Below are 21,810 nucleotides of genomic sequence, written 5' to 3' on the forward strand. Positions count from 1 at the left end.
GTCTTCTCATTTCGGAATTCACACTCATTTTCGACACTCCGGGCTGGAGGTGACCAAGCTCTGCCCAGGGATTTAGGGCGGATCCAAGAGGCGGCCACGCCCACCCGCGAGACCACGCCCACCCAGGAGAATGCCACGCCCGCCAGAGGCGGCCACGCCCCCTCCCCGCTCCTCGCCCTCGGCCTCTTCCCGACTGTCTATTCTCCGCAGGGCCACGTCCCCCTACATCTGCTGGATGAGCCCACGCCAATGAGAAGAGGGCGCCGAGGCAGGTGGCGTGAGACGACTGTCTCACGAGGTTTCCTGTGACCATTTCTCCGGCACTGCTGAGGGCAGCCTCGGCCGGGCCGCGGTGGGGGCCTCGCGTCCTGGAGCCCCGCGCGCTGATTGGCCGGTCGCCTCGCGACCGCGGAAAGGAACCCGGATGTGCCCGGGAGGTCGAGTTGGCAGGCGGGGCGGCGGGCGCCGGTGGGGCGCGGGGATCCCGGGCCATGGCGCAGGGCTGGGCGGGCTTCTCCGAGGAGGAGCTGAGGAGACTGAAGCAGAGTCGAGGTGCGGAGCTGCGCGGGCCGGGGAGCCGGGGCAGAGCCGGGGAGCCGGGGAGCCGGGGAGGGCCGGGGAGGGCCGGGGAGCCGGGGAGCCGGGGAGGGCCGGGGAGCCGGGGAGGGCCGGGGAGGGCCGGGGAGGGCCGGGGAGGGCCGGGGAGCCGGGGAGCCGGGGAGGACCGGGGAGCCGGGGAGCCGGGGAGGGCCGGGGAGCCGGGGAGGGCCGGGGAGCCGGGGAGGGCCGGGGAGCCGGGGAGGGCCGGGGAGCCGGGGAGCCGGGGAGGACCGGGGAGCCGGGGAGCCGGGGAGGGCCGGGGAGCCGGGGAGGGCCGGGGAGCCGGGGAGGGCCGGGGAGCCGGGGAGGGCCGGGGAGCCGGGGAGCCGGGGAGGACCGGGGAGCCGGGGAGCCGGGGAGGGCCGGGGAGCCGGGGAGGGCCGGGGAGGGCCGGGGAGGGCCGGGGAGCCGGGGAGGGCCGGGGAGCCGGGGAGGGCCGGGGAGCCGGGGAGCCGGGGAGCCGGGGAGGGCCGGGGAGCCGGGGAGGGCCGGGGAGGGCCGGGGAGGGCCGGGGAGCCGGGGAGGGCCGGGGAGCCGGGGAGGGCCGGGGAGGGCCGGGGAGCCGGGGAGGGCCGGGGAGCCGGGGAGCCGGGGAGCCGGGGAGGACCGGGGAGCCGGGGAGCCGGGGAGGGCCGGGGAGCCGGGGAGGGCCGGGGAGGGCCGGGGCAGAGCCGGGGAGCTGGGGAGGGCCGGGGAGCCGGGGAGGGCCGGGGAGGGCCGGGGCAGAGCCGGGGAGCCGGGGAGGGCCGGGGAGCCGGGGAGGGCCGGGGCAGAGCCGGGGAGGACCGGGGAGCCGGGGAGGGCCGGGGAGCCGGGGAGGGCCGGGGCAGAGCCGGGGAGCTGGGGAGGGCCGGGGAGCCGGGGAGGGCCGGGGAGCCGGGGAGGGCCGGGGCAGAGCCGGGGCAGAGCTGGGGAGGGCCGGGGCAGAGCCGGGGCAGAGCTGGGGAGGGCCGGGGCAGAGCCGGGGAGCCGGGGCAGAGCCGGGAAGGGCCGGGGAGGACCGGGGAGCCGGGGCAGAGCCAGGGAGGGCCGGGGCAGAGCCGGGGCAGAGCCGGGGAGGGCCGGGGAGGACCGGGGAGCCGGGGCAGAGCTGGGGCAGAGCCGGGGGCGGGGGGGGGAGGGCCCTGGCTGGCCCTTCCGGAACGCGAGCCCCCGAGCTCCGGCTGGGGACGGGACCCCCGCCGCCCGGGCCGGGAGGCCGGCGTGCCCCGGGCCTGCTCCGGGCCTGCCCCTCGGGCGCGGACGCTGGTGGCCGGCCCGGGTCTGCGTGACGGGACCGGGCCGGGGTCCGCGCCGGCGCGGTGCGCGGTGCGCCCGCAGCAGCCGCCCGGGCTGCGGTTGCCGGGTGGTTTCTGCCGGAAGGGCTCTGGGAGATGGTGTGTCACACACGTGTGTGCGCAGGCTGTGCGTGTGTGCATAGACACGAGTGCACGCACCCACCCACCGTGCATGTACATGTACACACATGCACGTACACACACGTCCCGCACACGCACACGTGTGCTACCCTGGGTGGGTCAGCCAGGACCTGTGCGGCTCCGCGGCCTCACCGACCGGTGTCCAGCTAGTTGGTACGTCTTTATTGTGATGTAGCGGGCAGGGAATCCTTAATGCTTTGCTTTGATTGGTGTTTCATCAAGGTCGGTGTGGAGATCCTGTCATGAGTACCACTTCATGAGAAGATGCCGCACTCTTGGTACCAAATACACTAAGGAATTTATCTGTGAATAAAATGAAGTCCTGCCATGCTCCTTACTACGTTGGGAAGGTCCGACGTGCTGAAGTACCTTTTACCGCACATGGGAGAGTAACAGAGGGCTCATGAGTGGGAAAGGGAGCACACGAGTAACAGAGCTTCCATGCCGATTACATAGATTGGCAAAACTTTGACTAGTCTAAAGACGGTACAGATTATCTCATAAGTGTTCTACTACTAGATGTGGTGAGGTGACTGTCTAGTTGAGTGACTCATCCATTCATATGTCTTAGATGTTCACGAGTGTAGAAACTCTTGCATCTGATCACACTTCCAAATTCTAGGAATTAGCTTCTGGATTAGGGGTGCCAAGACAAACGAGCTATCCTAAACCTTCAAAGAGCTATTGCCTAATGAGACAAATCAGGAATAATGTGATAGTAGATGGTATACACGATGTTGCCACAGAAGTAGGAAGAACTTCATTATGGTAGGGAATTAGATGGGACTTTGGAAGAGTTACAGGAGTTATTAGCAGTATGTCAGGGGAAAGAAGATTTAGTATAAATTCATTATATTAATATTAATATATTAGAAATTACAGTTGGCTATGTAGAAGTATATTTTAACTTATCTGGCAATTTGGGATAAGTAGAGGATAGTAAGAAAGTGAATATCAAAGCTCCAGACTTAATAGAGAGATGGACATTGAATCACTAGTCTATTGCTATCTTGAAAACAGAGAAAGCATTGTAGCATCTCTGTATAGCCATAGTCTAATACAGTGATTGGCCTAAAGACACCACCTGTTTTCATCTTAGATTTCTCATTTGTTAAACTCCAATAAATGGATCAAAAATACAGTTAAAGAACATAGAAAGATTAGATTGATTGCCAGCAAAAACAGGACAATATTCTGTAGAAACACCTGCATGTACATTGGGCAACATGATCCAGATTGTTCTTAACCATCTTATTTATATACAACAAGCCCATTAAAAGAGAGGTGGATAAATAGGATGGCTAAACATAATCTAGTAGCTGAACATATTAATTGTACAGCTAATAGGTAAAATTAAAAAGTTGTTGATGAATGTGTACTCTGATGCCATATATTTAAGGTCAAAAATCATGTAAGGCTGATATGTTCTTTTAGAAACATAGCAAATCTAGGACTGGGAACGTGGCTTAGTGGTAGAGTGCTTGCCTAGGACTTATGAAGCCCTGGGTTCGATTCCTTAGTACCACAGACACAGAAAAGGCCAGAAGTGGTGTTGCGCCTTAAGTAGTACAGTGTTAGCCTTGAGCAAAAGAAGCTCAGTGCCCAGGCCCTGAGTTCAAGCCTCAGGACTGGCAAGAAGAAAAAGAGGAAGAAGAGGAAGAGGATAGCATAGCAAAGGAATGAAACATCAATTTCACTTTGGGAAGCATTGACTATGTTATGACCAAGGAAGGTCAAATACAAAGGGAATTTCAAAGGCATTGATGATTATGAGTCAGGTTGAGACAAGTTAAGCTGAAGTAACAAATATCAACTATTTAAAATAATGCAGCTTCGCTTTTCACTCTGGCGTCTTGTCTGCGGTGGGTTATCAGCTGACCATCATGACACCCTCCACACCATCTTCTGGTGCTGTTGTAGTTCACCCTGCAGGAAGAGAAGAAGATCGAAGGTTGACATGTGCTTTCTCCAGTAGATGACTTGTGTCATTTCTACGTTTGTTTTTAAAAATATTAAGTGATACGAATTTGGGAACAAAGGATACATCTCTCTTATATCTTCAAAGTTGGGATATGGCTCATCATGGTTTTATTTGTAAAACTTCTTAAAAATAAATCTTTACAGATTGGAAGCGTGTGTGACATATACATACATATATTTCCATGTGTGTTCTATTTCATTATGAAAAGCTTGAAATTTTTCATTCATATATGAAAATATTCTTTAGGTTGATTTGCCATACTTCTGTCATGTAATAATGATGATATGAATCAGTTTCTCAGTGTCTTTTTTTTTTTTTTTTGGTCAGTACTGGAGTTTGAACTCATTTCTTGAGCTCCCTTGGCTGGCTGGCCTAGCCGGCACTGTAGCACACAAACTATGCCTCCAGACTGACTTCTTTGCTAATTTTTCAATTTTTTTTTGGTTGTGGGTCTTGAACTCAGAGCTTGGGCGTCATCCCTGAGCTTTTTCACTCAGGGTTAGCACTCTACCACTTTGAGCCACAGTACTACTTCTGGTAGTATTTGGAGATGAGAGTCTCACGGACTTTCCTGCCTGGGCTGTCTTCAAAATGTGACCCTCAGATCTCAGCCCCCTTAGTTACTAAAATTACAGGCATGAAAATCTGGTGCCTGGCTTCTTTTGCTAATTCTTTAGGAGATGTCTTCTATCCTTTTTTTCTTGAACTGGCCTCATATTTCAATCCTCCCTGTCTCAGCCTCCTTAGTAACTGGGATTCCAGTATGAGCCACAGGCACCTGGTTTCTCATTTATTTATTCTGTCCATTGGCCATTTTGCTTATTCCTGCACAAATACCACTGTGTAACAAACCTTAATAATGTTCTTGATATTAATAGTCTAGTACCCTTGCACGTTTTCTATTTTATTAGCAAATATCAGCTGTACAGCGAGCTGGGCTCGCTGTGACATTTCTGTATATACATACAATGTTTCCTCATCAAAATCGCCCTCTATCACGCTCCTGTGGGTTGCTCCTTCAAGAATAGGTTTCACTATTGGTTTATGTTGCAGGTAAACTTGCCGCATTTATCCTGATTTACTGTCCTCATTCACCACTTTCCCCTTCTCATCCCCATCTCCCCAGCACAGCCTGATTGGCTTTCCTGTTTTGTTTTATTGTGAAGTAGTTGTACTAAGGAGGTTCACCATGGTCTTTCAGACAAGAATATATTTTAATAACGATAGCCCTCTCTGTTGTTTCCTCTTACCCTTTTATGTAACTCTTAAAATAATATTACCAAATTTCTGGAAACTAGGATAGGAATTTCTTTGGAATCTTTGGATCCGTTTGGAGAGATTTGACATCTTTATAGAGTATTACTGTATTTAGGTATTTTTTGATATTCTCGGTAAATTCTCAAGTTTCTTTCTCGTAGAAATTTCAACTATCTTTTTGTTTTACATATTCCTAGATACATGAGCATTTCTGGTATTGAAATATTTTCACTTTAAATTTTCTATTTGCTGCTGATACATAGCACAAGATACTAATTGATATTTCATAGAAAAGGAAATATAAAAATGGTATCACCACCAATGTGCAGTGAATTAGGAATTAAGAACAAAACAGAGAGATCACCTCATTACCTACTTTATTGACAAAAAGCTTCAGAAAGTAGCTTGTATTAAACTGAAAGTGCATCCACAGATTCATACATTAGCAGAGGAAATGCACTGTGAAAAGCGGCTTGACACTTGCTCTAAACTTACACTTTTCTAATCAAGTAGTCTTTAAACAGTAGCTAAGGCAGAATTTTGTACATGAGACAGAACAACCAAGTTCACAGAAGTAGTTGCAAGCCACTGGTCACCAGAACTTTTAACCCAGAGCTTTTAAGTCTAGTTTGGGAAGTTTAAATAAGAGGCCTGTTTTGCTTCAAAGTTCAAATGTAGAAGTAAAAAGGCCTATCATTTGTAAGGACTCATAATTTCATTTCCTGAGCATTTTATAGCAATTGCTATTTATACATCTTTATGAAATAGGTATAAAAGTCAAATTCTCTTGTTTGTCCTAAGAGGTCAATATTGGCATTACAAGAGCAACAAAGTTTAATAAAGGATTTGGTTTATGCTTTAAATTTTTTCTCACTTGCTTTATCTTCTTCCATTACTTTGCAAAGGTTAGTATTAAAATTAGTTTGAGTCTGTTGATGGGATCCTGGCTAGACTTTGGTAAATAGAACCTTTAATAAAACAATTTAAGATTAGCATTTCTAGAGTAAAGGACTTTGCTCAAGTGCATTTCTTTTTTTTGGGTCCGGTTGTGGGGCCTGAACTGTGGGCCTGGGTACTGTCCCTCAGCTCTTCAGCTCAAGGCTAGCACTCTACCACTTGAGCCACAGCGCCACTTCCGGCTTTTTTCTTATGTGTTGCTGAGGAATCGAACCCAGGGCCTCGAGCATGCAAGGCAAGTGCTCTACCACTGAGCCACCTTCCCAGCCCCTCAAGTGCATTTCTGTTGAGCTATCTACTAATGTATGAAGTAGCCCAATAAACAGTTAAAGAAATCCCATTTGAAAACTATCCACCATTTTCTTCCAGAAAGGAGGTAGTACCCTAAATCATATGTAAGACATCAGAAAACTTGTCTACCTAATTTGATCCAAGTTCATTGTTCTAATAATTAACAAATCAAGTTGGAATGAAAATGTTGGGGATGGAGACGTGGCTCAGCTGGTAGAGTATTAGCCAGTGAGTCAAAAATGTCAGGTACCCGCATCCCTGTATCAGACCCAAACAGAAAGAAATGCAAACCTTGTTTTCAGTTCCACTGTCTGACTCGTAATAAAAATGGACTTCTTAAAAAGGTAAGCTGAGAATGTGGTCATATTAAATGTTAATAGTGTGACGTGTGTTAAATGTATAGAAAATTAGTTGTTCTTTTTTTCCTGGGTTTTCAAGACAGAATAACTTGGAAGGATCTCTAGAATTATTATCAGAGTGTAATGTCAATACTTCATTTTTTAGAGAAATTGTACTTGAAATTATACTTATCTGCTCTTCATGCAAGCATTTCTTTCATGTAGATCCATTCGAACCTCAACGCCGTCTTCCTCTAAAGAAAAGTCGGCAACAACTTCAACGAGAAAAAGCCCTTCTAGAACAAAGCCGAAAACTCGGACTTCAAGATGGATCTGTGTCATTACCTCCAGAGCAGCTGCTTTCTGCAGCAAAACAGAGACTTAACCATCAGAACGCTCATTCTTCCTCTGCACTTCCTCATCCTCCTACACCCCCCACTCCAGTTGCTGATGGACAGCCACAAGGTGCTGAAAGCCAGCCCAGGGGACCAGGACTTGAGAATTCCTATGATGGACACAGAAGTCTTGAGGTTCCCCCTCCAAAGCCAGATTGCAAGTTGGAGGAAAAGAAAGTGGAATTGTTAGTAAGTCTGCAAGACTTTCTTCCTGTTTTGCCTTTTTCTTCCCATTGAGCTTTAAGGAAATAGAACTTGTTGATTTATTTTACATGTTCTCTAGTTTATATTCAAGCCTAGAATTGTAATTAGCAAACTACTGAAAAGAAATTACCATGTGAATAAAATTCAGGGTTTGTTAAGCATTTTAATGTTTCCTGTCAGTCTTCACAGCAGTTTTATAGTGATATTGATTGGTTTTGCTTCATAACTGAGATACCCAAGACACAGAAAGGATATTATCTTCCTAATACTTGACTTGGTGGTACACACATCAGTAATTTTAGCTATCATAGTAATCCTTAGGAGGCTGAGTCAGGTAGATCCTGAGTGAGATCAGGTAGGTTCCTGGTATATAAGGAGGCCCTACCTCAAAAAATGTTTCAAGAAAATCCTCCTAAGGCTGATACACAACTAATGATTAAGAGTGAAGATTCACATGTAAGTCTATCTGTTCAGAGTCCACAGAAGCAGTTCTAGGCCCAGTGCCATTTCAGATTGAACCTGTTCTTCGTTTTCCAGATGGGGTTTCATGAGCCCAGAAAAAGGTAGTTGTAGAGGAGACCCGAAGGTAGAGTCATAGGAAGAAGTATAGGAAGTTCAGGAGACAAGTACGTAATTTAGCTGCAGAAACAAATGCCTTTTTACTCTTTTTTTTTTTTTCTTTTTTTATCCTGGGGCTTGAACTCTGGGCCTGGCCGCTGTCCCTGCACTCGTCAGCTCAAGGCGAGTGCTCTACCACTTGAGCCACAGCACACTTCCCTTTTTATCCTTTAATGTGTTTGTATTAGAACCTTGTGATTCTGTTTGGCCACACTGATGGAAATTGCCATTCTGAAATTCTTGAAGAAATATTAGAGAAAGGATAGTGTTTTCTTTTTGTTTACTCTGAGATTTTGCAAATATCTTTTCTAATTTCTGATATTTCCAACTTCTGTTGACCCATGATATTCTGGACTATGAGTTTAACATGTTTTCTGCTTGTTGGGAATTTAAAACTAAGAATTCCTTTTGTCAAGAGATAGGAATCTATGTGAGTTACGAATCCAACATTGAAATATTGCATACAGTTAAATATCTTGAAGTATATTCTACCAACAAATGCTTCACACCAGTTGGAGGGGGGATGAGTTTAAGTTGAGCTAGGTAATTTGTTTTCTATTGTATTTTTAGCAGCAAGGTTTTCCTTTGAAGCCTAGACTTGCCTTGAAAATGATTGAACAATTTAGGTTGGATGTAATAAGGAAAACTAGTTTTTTTATTAGATGTATGGGAGAAAATTCATAGAAGCATGGGATTTGAGGAACCAAGAAACATGGATCTTGATAAAAAGAAATTCTGAGGTTATAAGCCTAGCAAAAGAAGGATGTTTCCTACCTATGCTCTAAGATAATGATCTCACTTCTCTGAGAGAGGCAAAGGGGAGACCAGAGAATAATAGAGCAATAAAGAAGGAAAGAAATAGTATGTGAGTTCACTGATGCAGCATGACAAAGCCTCAGAGGGAAAAACTGTTTTATCGAAGTAATGACTACAAATATGCCAGGTGGCAGTGTTACCATTTCAGAAGGTGTCGGGTGACCTGAGCAAAGGAGCATGAGGAGATGTCTACAATTGTAAGGTAGAAAGTTGTAGGAATAGAGGGGACTCCTGGAAGTGGTTACTAGGTTTATGAGTAAAAACTTAAAATAATGGCTGTAAGAAATGCCAATGACAGGAATAAATAGTGTTCTGTTACCTTGTTTAATTTGAGTTGGCACCAACTTCATGACTTTATGGGAAATTTTGATATATTTCTCTCAGAATTGGATAGATTGGAAGACAATATGTGTATCTAGATCTTTGAAGTTTTTCTTTAGCCCAGTTAAATTGGGCTTTAGCTCATAGTGCTTCATTACATTTTAAAATGTTTTAAGAGTTAGAAAAAAGTGAGCAAATTGAAAGAAACACATGAAATCGTTGACCATTATGTTAATGACGTTAGAGGGACTTTGCACTAGAGGAAACTACAAACTGACATATCAGCTGCAGACCAATTTATTTTGATCTTCATTTTGCCTATAACACATAATTAACTTACACATTTCTTTGTACTTCTAAGAAACTGCCACAGTACTCTGGTTTCCAGTTTGTGGGTTTCTAGATTATACACATTTAATGGATTTCAAAGGTCTTATTTGTGTAAGCTTTTTCTACTTCAGATCGTTGTCTTTGTTCCTATTAAACAGAAGAATGAGCTGCAGATGGGTCTTATAGGAGGACTTTTGAAAGAAAATACACGTGATCTGTGTGGTTAAATTTTATACATAGGAGGCAGACTTGTGAGGTGTGGGCAGGACAGTACTGTCTTTCATAAATTAATTTCTGTATCTTTTTCTCCCTAGACAAGAAAAATCTCGCTGGGAAGTTCTTCAGCAAGAGCAACGCCTAATGGAAGAGAAAAATAAACGTAAGAAAGCTCTTTTGGCTAAAGCTATTGCAGAAAGGTGAGGCACCTAAAACGGGAGGTTGTTTATACATTGTTCCTTTCATGTTTCAATTCTATTACCCTGTTCCTGTTCTGTTTTAGAAGTGTTATAAAAATCCTAGTTTTAATTATTAAGAGAATTTTTGAAGCATAGGTGAACTTATAAATACAGCTACAATTAAGATCTAGCATCACTCAGGTGCCGGTGGCTCACGCCTGTCATCCTAGCTACTCAGGAGGCTGAGATCTGGGGACTGCAGTTCAAAAGCAGCCTGGGCAGGAAAGTCCCTGCGACTCTTATCTCCAATAAACCACCAGAAAACTGGAAGTGGTGCTGTGGTTCAAGTGGTAGAGTGCTTGCCTTGAGTTGAAGGACAATGCCCAGGCCCAGAGTTCAAGCCCCGTGACTGACAAAAAAAAAAAAAAAAAAGAAAGAAAGATCTGGCATCCATTTTTTTCCGTTGTGACCATGTATGCATTCTCAAGGAGAGCAGTGGACAGCTCTCAGTTTATACCAACAAGAAACAAATTCAAGTTTAAATTTTCATGTGGAGAAGCCTTTATCATCTGGCATGTCAGGGAATCAGGTTATTCTACACAAGTGACTTATATTGTAACAGATCAAAGTGTGTATGAACAGCATATATGTAAGATAATGTAAGTTGAATGTGTATTTAAGCTGTTTAAATCTCTGCCTGAGATGTGCGTTTTCGGATGCCTCCAAGCGCTGTTCTATCCTTGTGTCAGCCTCAAACAGCCACATTCCCATTTGAGCTGTTCTCTCCGTGGCCGTTGCTTTTTTTGTCCTTTTAGTTTGTGGTTTGTAGTCTCTCATGGTTTAGAGGTCAAGGTAGGTCAAGGTTAAACACTAAAGCGTGGTTGAAATAGTGTCAATTGAATTCAAGCAAGCATTTGATAGGATTTCCTTCTTAAAACCTTTAATGAGGTCTGCAAAACTATTACTATTAAGGCTGGAGTATATAGAGAGACAGAGGAGATGAGAGGAAGGTTAGGTGGATGTAAGAGTAGTTTAGAATTTTATTTTATTTTATTTTTTGTCGGTCGTGGGATTTGAACTCTGGGCCTGGGTGCTGTCCCTCAGCTCTTCAGATCAAGGTGAGCACTCTACCACTTGAGCCACTGTGCCACTTCTGGTTTTCTGGTGGCTTATTGGAGAAAAGAATCTCACAGACTTTCCTGCCCGGTCTGGCTTTGAACTGCAATCTTCAGATCTCAGCCTCCTGAGTAGCTAGGATGACAGGCCTGAGCCAGTAATTGAGAATTTTTACCAGAAGTGTGTATGTATTTGAAAAAAAAAACTCTCAACCTAGATCTCTCCTGAGACATAGGAAACAGGTTTTTCCCTACAATCAATTGCTTTTCAAAAGGCATTTTAGTACTCTTCAGTCTAGCTGAAGTGGGGAGATGATTTGCCAGGGATTTTATGAGGTTGATCGAATTGGCTGGGTATGGTGGCATCTGACCGTATCCCACCTCAGAAAGTAGCGTAGGAGGATTCTGTAGCCATCCTGAGCTACCGCAGCAGAGCTTCAAGATTTGTAGGTTCAGTTCAGTTCTGCCCCCAGTGCTGTTGACTTCACACAGAAGTGGGAGACACAGAAATGTAAGAAAATGCGCCATCATTGGTGATTAATAAATGGATAATGAATAGTTGAAGTAAAAGGGTCACACTGATAAGTGACTTTTATCTGCAGAAGGAAAAGGAAATGCATAGTGCAGTAAACACCAGAAGAATGTTAGGCAGCATGATAGTGATTTCATGTTTAGGTGTTCTTCTCATGAATGTGTGTGAGGTTTCGAAATGAGTGGAATCATGATGAAAGATGTGTGGTATTCTTTATTCTGTCTCATAGTGTGCATTCTACTTGTATTCTTAAATGTGTCTAGAGAAGGGATCAGGTGGTGAAGTTGGATGTACTTCTAAATAAAGAAATAAGAAAATGTATTGGTTTTGAGCCCTACAGATAGTTTTGAGAATCTGTAGTTTTTGCCTAGAGAATAAGAAGTAAAGTAATGAAAGTATGGGGAAATGGAGCCTTAGAAAATGAAAGACAAATGGATATTTTCGTATATATAAAGTAGTGCTGTTTAATGCAAAAATCAGTTCTTCATGTTGCTAAGTATCAGAAATGAAAATAGGCTTAGCAAGAACGCCTTGCTGAGCCTGGTGACACGTGGTTGTAACTAATCCAGCCCTTAAAATAGAGTGGGTGGGTGGGAGGATCCTGAGTTCCAGGTCAGTCGGGGCTGCTGCATAGCAAGCACATGGCAAAACAGACTCCAAAAACCAAGGGCTAGAGCTGGGCGCCAGTGGCTAACACCTATAATCCTAGCTACTCAGGAGGCTGAAATCTGAGGATCGTGGTTCAAAGTCAGCTCTGACAGGAAAGTTCATGAGACTCTTATCTCCAGTTAACCACCAGAAAACCAGAAGTGGTGCTGTGGCTCAAGTGGTGGAGTGCTAGTCTTGAGCTGAGGAGCTGAGGGACAGTGCCCAGGCCCAGAGCTCAAGACCCACGACTGACCGCCCCCTCAAAACAAACAAACAAACACACACACACAAAGGCTGGGCATGTATGTAGTTCAGCGACAGAGTGCTTGTGCCTCCCGTCTTATCCTCAGCACTGCAGCGCGGGAGAAGGGGATGAGGAATGTCAGAACCCCTGGTACTGGCCTGGGCCTTTTAAATACCCCTCCCACCCCTGTTTATGAAAATAATATGGCCTAAGAGAAAATTTGGAAAAATAAGGAAAAGTTCCCTCAGTATAGTGTTAGAGGTAGACCAAAATGTTACTAGCATTTAAAAAATAGATGTTCTTTTTTTTCTAATCTAATCTTTAAAAACTCATGAACTGTAATTATATATAGTGTCTTTTTTTAAATTTATATTATGTATGAATCTGTGTATTTAAATGTCAATCTCCCCTCCCCCGACTGTCCTGATTTTCTAGATCTAAAAGAACTCAGGCAGAGACCTTGAAACTAAAGCGGGTCCAGAAGGAATTACAGGCTTTAGATGATATGGTGTCAGCTGACATTGGGATCCTCAGAAACCGCATTGATCAGGCCAGCCTAGACTACTCATATGCACGGTGAGTTGGAAAGGTAAACTCTGACAAGATCTCGTTTAGTTAATATATATATATAGTTTATATATGTACATACACACACACACACATATTAGCTAAGCTAGTAGGTTTTATGAGACTCATCATTTAAGTCTCATAACAACCCCTTAAGTAATGCATTTATTCCTCTTGGGCCAATTTGAGTGACAGAATCTGCCTACCTGTTGTAAGTTCCTATTAGAGCATTTTCTGCATTATTTATGTTATTTATTTACATTTTAGTCTTCCTGGTGAACTTTCATGTATTTATAACGTTTGGCGCTCTTCGGCCTTTCAGAATCTAACAATGTAAATGTCTGAGTGACCTGCACCAACAGTATTATTATTCTATCACTAAGTCTAGGCCCCTTCCATTTAAAATGCTTGACTGTTTGATGTAGTCTTTGTGGGAGCCAGATTCTCACTTTAGTTTTCATCAAAGTAAGGCCTAGCTTATTTTTTTAATGCTTATGAATATTTTAAAGAAAATACCACCGTAAGATTCTTGAGGTTTGTTTTGTCTCTTTTGGATTATACTTGGTACAAAATGGTTTGATATCATATGTTTCCTTGGATCCAACCACTGGCATTTTTCTGAAGAAAAAAAAAATTCATAGAGTATTTTTTAAACGAACTAGCACATGTAAAAAATTACATGGCCCTTACAAAGAGATAAAAGGGCAAAAAAGTATTCCAATTTCAGGGTTTTCAAGTCCCTTCAGCATTGCTTTAATCATCCTGGTTTGTCTTTCTCACAAGGGAATTCTGTGTTAATGACTCTGTTTTGCATCTTTCTCTGTAACACTAGAAATCAATCAGAACGCCTCATTAGTCCAGGGTGAACCACAACATCAGAATGTTTATGTAACAATTTAATAAAGCGGAAATGCTTGATGATGGTTTTTAATTCACTGTTCAGTGTTTAGGAAAGAGGTTTGTGGTTGTCCTTGTGATTTTTTTGTAATTGTTCTTTGACCAAATGGACTGCCTTTATTAATTAACAACCTAAATCAATGTCATCATTGTCTGACAAATAAATACTCTAGATTCTACTAATAAAAATAAACTTGTTAAGAGGCTAACCAAGATTTTTTTAAGAGTAAACTAAGCCTTGATATTTGGTACATTTTATTCTCATGAGTCACCTTTATAGTCTTATAGCCTTTCATATAAATAATTCATAGTATCAGGTATAATACTAGGTACCTTGGCTGGAACTATAATTTGATTTTGTTTTAATTCTGTCATAGTGGAGGCTGGGGAAGGATACTTCATATTAATATTACATAAGATTAGTACTCTTAAATTATATCTTACAATGCTAGCCTATAGAGAACCATAAAGAAGGTGGAATTATTAGGGGAGAAAATAACCTATATTATGTAAATATTCTTAATGAAATTTTAGTAAATTTTTACATAGTAAAAATGTTTTACATGATATATTTTGCATCTTTAATGAGTTAATAATGTCAGTTTTTCATGATACTGCTATTCATGTTACTTTTTGTAAACAGATACTTTATGTAAATGATAAGGCTGGTTTTAAAAGCCTAAGCTCATACCAGGCATGGTGGTGCATACCTGTAATCCCAGCATTTAGTAGAAACACAGGAGAATTGTGAATTCCAGGCTAGCCTGAGTTACCAAGAGGTTTCAAGGCCAACTTGGATTATACAGCGAAACCCTGACTCAAAGACCAAAACCAAAGAAGCCTATGCTTTTAGAAGTGGAACCTGGTTTTGGTGTTGTTCATGCATCAGACTGAGACAACCTTTTCTAATGTGCCTTCATAGTTACTGAGGAATTCCAGATTGAGAATATGACCCAGGGCTGGGATGGCTCACTGCAGCAGCCATGGCCCGCCCCCAACACTACAAATACTGTCACTGTCCAGATTCTACTAGAAGGTAACACTTGGGGGATTCAGTGTCCGTGAGGGAATCCCTTGACTGCCTTAGTACTGGCACAGTACTGTCCACAGAAGGTTCTGTGTAACAAGTGAGGCACATCTCATTGTAAAATTGGCACATGCAGAGCAACTTAGGATAGTGGCTGCCAGCTTAAGCGAGCCGCTGCTGCTTCTGTGAACAGCTGTGGCCCGTGCTGCTCCTTACAGTGTGGGGTGTGCAGAGAGAGCCACGCTTCGAACCCTTCGTTACCAGGAAAAACACCTGTCCTTGTCATCTAGATGTAATGGATATATACACACATACACACATTTTTAAGTCATCTTATTAATAATTGACAGAAGTAAAAATAAAAGGATTGTGGAAGGTAACTTTATAAGACTATAAGCACAATAAACCTCTTTGTTTCAGGTCAAGTTTGACTCAAACATTAAAAGATGAAAAAATGTAGCTACGCTCTTTTAGCAACATAGGAGAGAGCCGGTTACTTGGAAAATATTGGCTGATTAAGTTCTTCCTGTTTAAATGATTATCCACTGCATGGGAATATCACGTTTCTCTTTTTATTTTATTTTTTTAATCCTTAGAGGTATAATTTTCACTCATTGATTCTTGAGTTTGACGCAATTCACCTGCCTGGGTTTTGCACAAGATTCACGATCTGAGTTTCACTTTTCTTGTCAGGGTCATCCCTCACATTCTAGAGAGTATATCTCTGTATTGCACTCGTTTCTTAGTAATGTCCTAACAAATTACCGCACACGGAGTGCTTTGAAATACCAGGAATTTTCTCTCGTGTTTCTGGAGGCTAGACATCCAAAGTCCAGGTGCCCAGAGGCTCCGCTTCCACAGACACCGCAGGAGTCCATGCTGGGCCTTCACCAGCTTGTGGTGGCTCCAAGTGATGCTAACCATGGCCACTCCGCTCCCTTCTGTGCAGCCCCAGAGACGCAGTCTCCTCGTCCATCTTCAGAGAATACTTGAGATGGCATTCTAGCCCAGCTGGTGCCTTAACTCCTCACAGTCCTTACTCACGTGCTTTTCCTGCAAGGTAGTGTTTTATATAAAGTAATACTCACTTCTAGTTCCATAAACTCCAAACTGAGTGCTGTTTTTGGAAGGCCGTGTTTCACCGCCACAGCAGTGATCTTTGGATTTCTCCCACAAGAGTAAAAGGTCTTCCTCTGTCAGTTTTCTCTATGTTGCCAATATGTGTAATAAATGAGAAATAATTCTCAACTCTTTGCAGTGCAAGTTAACAGATGATGCCTTTTGGCTTACCTTCTTGAGGTGAAATAAAGCATTCAGATAAGTAAGCAATGATAATAATTTACTTCACTATTGCATCTCTTTACATCGTCTCATCGGTCTCTGGCTTCTTACTGTTTTAATTTTTAGCACAAACGGGTAGTTTTTGAGTAATGATGAAAACACTGCTAGTGCAATAAGATGGCAAAATATCTCAAGAGAGAGAAAATGACTTCCAGTCCCTAATCTAGTTCAGATGTGTAAAAGGGTTCATTGAACCCATCGTAATCATTGTAAAACACAATCCATTTTAACCCAGGTTTTTAAAATAGTTTTTCTTGTCCATTGAAAGACTTCTAAGAAAGTATAAATGTGATATATTTATCCATGAAAATAGGTAAAACAACTTAGAAACTAAAAAACCAACAAACTGATAGTATACCAGGGGTTAATGATTGTAATTTTTTTTGCTTTTTTTTTTAATCTCAGGGATACTAAAACCAAAAGACAGCTTCTAAATCCTTTAAGTAACATTTGTGAAATCATTCAGTGTTCCTTTAAATAACAAAACAGTTCTGTAATTACATTTCCAGTTCAATATGTCTTGCTCCGTTATGCATAATGCTGTTACTACTCTCTTCCACAGTATGTCATCACACTCTTAATTTGGAATTATCCACCAGCCCCCCAGGCTAGTAGCGCAGTGTGTGCAGCTAATCAATATTTCAAACATAAATCACTCTGTACAAGAATATAGATGCATGTTTCTGACTAGAGGGACTTTAAAAAAACAAAATACAAAAACTTCAGTGATTTACCTAGGGTGAAAGATCAATAGAAAAGCTATTTGCAAACAGCTTTTGCACATGTTAATTTGCAATTAACTAATAGGACCTATTCTCAAATGTTAATTTCAATTCAGTATTCATGAAACTAGCCTGTAAATTTCTACTAACATACTTTGGCTGAGGGAGACCACAAACTTGCAGAAAAGAGAAATTGGGTAGAAGCCGGTAAGATATTCATACACACACACACAAACAATTTTGATTTCTATAGGTACTCAGCTAATAAAGATTGTTCTCCTTAGGTTTATTTTGTGAGACAGTTAAAAAAAAACAAAATATTGTTAAATGAGTACAGATTTCAAGTATGAACACCATGATCTTAACTTTTAGACACTTGCTTACTAATAATCATGCTTTAAAAAGGTACTCTAAAAGGAGAATTATCTTTCTCAGGTACCAGTAGGCGAGGTGTCTGGCCTATTGATACTGTTCAATCCTAGGCCACTCCTAAGATGATGATGTTATCATCATTATTATATTTTATAGCTAAACTAACCAAACTCAGCTAATAACTGCCCGGGATCACTGAACTGAACTTTTCAAACTTCACCTCTACTTCCACCCCTTCCACAGGGATCCGCCTGTGTTTTTTACTCCGAATTTTGACCCTAGGACACAACTGGTTAGAACAGAGATGGGCAAATCACTTGTAAGACATTTCACCCATAGGCTAACAAGCAGCTTCCAGCCACCGACAGTAAGAGTTCTCTGGGTCAGGCTAACCAAGGTACTCCTTCAGGAGGCGTAAGATGGATCACTGGCAGAGGGAAGTGGATTTGTTGTAGAGCTTCCAACTGTAACCATATTAGGCTACGAATTTGACAGAGAGTTCAAGTCAGAGAAAGGAATGGCTTCTACGTATTGAGGAAATGCCTGATTCTGATGACTCGCGTACGGTATTGCCTCTATGTCCTTCAATAAAGTTAATTTTTCTTTCCCTGAGCTAGTTTGACAGGATACTTGGTTCTTTGTATCCAAAGACCAAAGCAGGAAATGACCAGAAACTTCTGAGCCCCAAGTTCTCTAGAGTCAAAACCTTTTATGATTTTCACTATCTTTCTTTCCAAGACTGTGTCTTACATTAGGAGATAGAACTGGGTTTAAATAGTGGGTGATGGTAGGAGGAGCCAACATGGCCTCGACAGCTAATTAACTTGAGAACAAGTTGGTGAATAGAAATCAGAGAGGAAGAGCCTTCATTGTTGCTAAAGTCACACATGATGTAGGAAAAGCAAAAGGTAATGGATGCAGATATGGTAACTTTTCTTTTTCTACCTAACCTACGGGAAGAGGAAGAGAAAGGGGCCGTTGGAGCTGCCTCTCCATTCCAGCTGTCCTAGTTCAGCAAGACCTTCAGTAGAACTAGCTCAGTGTGGGGGAGGCGCATGCCTGTCTCTCATGCTACAACAGGAAGTGTTAAAGTAGGCACAACTGGCAGAGTGTGCCTAAGCAATAAGCAGCTCAGAACAGGGTTTGAGGTATGACTCCCAAGGTGTAGAACATTTGCCAAGCAAACACAAGGCCCTGAGTTCAAATTTGACCACCCCAAAATAAGTCTGAAGCCAGGACCTTGCGCCTGCTAAGGAAGCTTTTTGCTACTGAGCTATATCCTCAGCCCATAAAACTTCCTAATAAGAGCGTGACGGGTATCTGTTGCTGCCAACTGCAGAAAAACTTAAAGAAAAAACTATAAGAAAAACTTAACCCGGGAGTTCTTTTTTTTCAGCTGAGAATAATTTTGTCCATCAAGAGATGTTTGGCAGTGAATATCTGGAGACATTTTGGATTGTCATGATTGCAGGTTGTTCTAGCAGCTAGTGGGCAGAAGCTAGTGATGCTACAGGATCCTATAAGGAGCCGGCAGCTCTGCACAGGAACAAATTGCATGCCCAAGTTGTCAGCAACAAGAAAAACCCTGCTAAACCTATACTCAAGCTTTCCATTCCACCTGGTGTTCACATCCCTCCCTCACCTGCTGCCGTCTTGTTTTGTGTGTTCTGTCCTGTTCGTGTTCACCACCCACTACCCTCCGAGCCTTCTTCAAAATGTTTCTTACTTTTCTAATCCACACATTAGGAGGTGCAAGTTTTCTGTTTGCTCCATCTCTTGCTTTACCTCTCATACATTTAACCAGTTGTGGGCTTCAGCTAGCTAGTGCTAGCTCATACTAGCGGACCTTGTATATTTCTCCAATTCTACATTTAAAGATGTCATACCAGTAGTTTGAAACTGGCCAGCAGGGGAATATGCATACCACAGAAGCTTCACAAAGCTGTCAATCAGAGTTCCGCACCTTCCACCCTCATCCCAGAGCTAACACACTACTGAATTAAAATAAGCCTGTTTGCACACAAACACAGCTTTGGAAAGAACTGCGTGCAGAAGAGTGCTGTTGTAGGAGATGAATCCAAATAAGGAAGCTGTGAAAGGCCCAGCCTCTGTGACATAGTTTATCGGGTGTGGAGACAAGTGTTCAGACGGTATTAATATCCACGCGGCCCTGTGCATTTCTTTTCCAATTAGAGTTTATTATTTCCACACTGTCTCTCGAGTGTCTAACCCTAATGGGCCAATCTGTGTATCTGTCCTGATACAGAAAGCGTTTTGACAGGGCTGAAGCTGAGTATATTACTGCGAAGCTAGATCTGCAGCGCAAGACTGAGATAAAAGAACAACTCACAGAGCACCTTTGTACAATCATACAGCAAAACGAGCTCCGGAAGGCCAAAAAGTTGGAGGAGCTGATGCAGCAACTGGATGTACAAGCCGACGAGGAGACCTTGGAACTCGAGGTGGAGGTGGAAAGATTGCTTCAAGAACAGGAAGCAGAAGCGAGGAAACAGGCGGGTTCCGAGGAGAAGCCGCGTCCATCTGCCGGGCAGAGGGTGCCATTAGAATTCGCTAAAGAGAGCAGTAGTCCTCATGAACAAGCTGCCTCTCCAGAGGCAGACAGACAGTGTGACAGTGCCAATAGAGTCCCTCATCGCAGTCCAGAAAGTCCAAACCAGGGCGTTAGTAACATTTCCGCTGCTCTGGCATCATGAAGTGCCAGTGTTCTTTTCAATTAATGTGATAGTAAGTTGTTTATACCTTCTATGGTAGAGTATATTCTCACCCCTCATAAAAGCCTCTTTAAAACTGTATATTATGTTTGACTTTTCCAAAGTTCAGAATGATGGTAATTTTAAAATGATGGTAATTTTATAATGAGGGGGCATCTTTCACCTTAATTTTAATTCCGTTTTTAAAATTATTATACTGAGCTAAAATGACTGACTTAAAAAGGATAGAAGAGTTTGAAGCCATGGATTTGAGCCCCAGCATTTGGAAAATCAAAAAAGATAGGAGAAGAACTACAGAGCTAGGCTGTTTTCAACCATATATGAACGATAATAGCCAATCAGACTCATTTGTCTTGTGGGAAAAACATTGAGAATACTGTTTTATGTGATTATTGACACAGAAATTACTTTGTAGGAGTCTGGAAGAGAACAACAAAAGTAGTAGATTGAATTATCTACATCTTACTAGAGCTGCCAAACATAGCTTAAAACTATAGTTTATGTAAATAACTAGGCAAGTTAAGCTTTTGCCTTCAATTTTCCTTTAAGTGGTTTTAGTTATAACCTGAATGTTAGTTGACATACATATACATATATAAAATTTTAATGTAGTCTGTTTTCCTTAGTCAAGAAATTCAATGAGTTAAATTTAGATAATTCTAATTTCTAAAGTGAAGGATAAAAATATATATGTAGAAAATCTCGTTACTTTTGATTATCCAAACGATGTCTTTTCTTTCTGAAGTTATCTGTTGGGCATTAATTATCCTATCACAAAGCATTTAAATTGTTAAAAATGTTGTTTTTTTTTTTTTACTTTAGTAGTTGGTTAATTACCTATTACTGATACTTGCTCATGACGTGCTATATGTGAATGTGTATATAAGATTTATAATGTCTCAAATATGTCAATGTTACCTTAAATTATGATCTATATCAGAACTTTTAAAAAAAACAGGTTACATTTTAAGTCGTGAAAAGAACTTATAGAAAAGTTATGGCTACCCTATTTTTTGGGGGGGGGGCGGGGTCAGGTCGTGGGGCCTGAACTCTGGGCCTGGGCACTGTCCCTCAGCTCTTCAGCTCAAGGCTAGCGCTCTACCACTTGAGCCACAGCGCCACTTATGGCTTTTTTCTTATGTGGTGCTAAGGAATCGAACCCAGGGCCTCATGCATGCAAGGCAAGTGCTCTACCACTGAGCCACCTTCCCAGCCCATGGCTACCCTATTTTAAGTGAGTTGGTTTGGGACTGTTACCTTCTGATAATGTGGATGAGCTTTGTACTTTTTTATAATTCGAGTTGAAACTGAAATTTCCATTACTGATTTGTCTAAACAAAAGCATATAGACAGTGCAGTGCTGTTTTTATTTATGAATAACATATATATAAATTGTGTATTGAAAGCATTGCACAAGACATTTATTTTTCTAAGCAGTAAACAAGTCTGATGTATTTATAGTGTGGTGTCTGTTTTACTATAAAAGAAACAAATTTCAAGCAATTTAGTAAGCATTCTTAAGCAGCATGTGTCTTTTACCTTACAGGTAAAAATTTGCTCACTCTGCTCTGAGCCTCTGTTAAAGAAAAGTAGTTAATAAATGAAGTCTCAAACTATTCCTTAAATACAAGTACATGCGATCTCAAATCTCATTGTAAGGACTTGTAAACTGTATGGAGAGATGAAATTCAT

General features: G+C 42.7%; 1 protein-coding gene across 4 annotated transcripts; it reads left to right on the forward strand.

Annotated features, from left to right (window-relative positions):
- Positions 1 to 410: 410 nt before the first annotated feature.
- On the forward strand, positions 411 to 21,063 carry Gorab (golgin, RAB6 interacting). 4 transcript variants are annotated; one of them, XM_042674634.1, is made up of 5 exons: positions 411 to 552; positions 7,068 to 7,434; positions 9,841 to 9,942; positions 12,896 to 13,036; positions 19,653 to 21,063. In XM_042674634.1, exons 1-5 carry the CDS (start codon positions 492 to 494, stop codon positions 20,098 to 20,100), a joined length of 1,119 nt encoding a protein of 372 aa, XP_042530568.1. In that variant the 5' UTR covers positions 411 to 491; the 3' UTR covers positions 20,101 to 21,063. The 4 variants fall into 4 exon arrangements, with proteins under 4 accessions (XP_042530568.1, XP_042530567.1, XP_042530566.1 ...); XM_042674633.1 differs by having other exon boundaries at positions 426 to 552; positions 7,068 to 7,422; XM_042674632.1 differs by lacking the exon at positions 411 to 552 and adding an exon at positions 1,998 to 2,171 and having other exon boundaries at positions 7,068 to 7,422.
- Positions 21,064 to 21,810: the final 747 nt, after the last annotated feature.

This window comes from Dipodomys spectabilis, unplaced genomic scaffold (genome assembly GCF_019054845.1).
Source record: "Dipodomys spectabilis isolate Male_0828 unplaced genomic scaffold, ASM1905484v1 ptg000019l, whole genome shotgun sequence".
NCBI lineage: Eukaryota > Metazoa > Chordata > Mammalia > Rodentia > Heteromyidae > Dipodomys > Dipodomys spectabilis.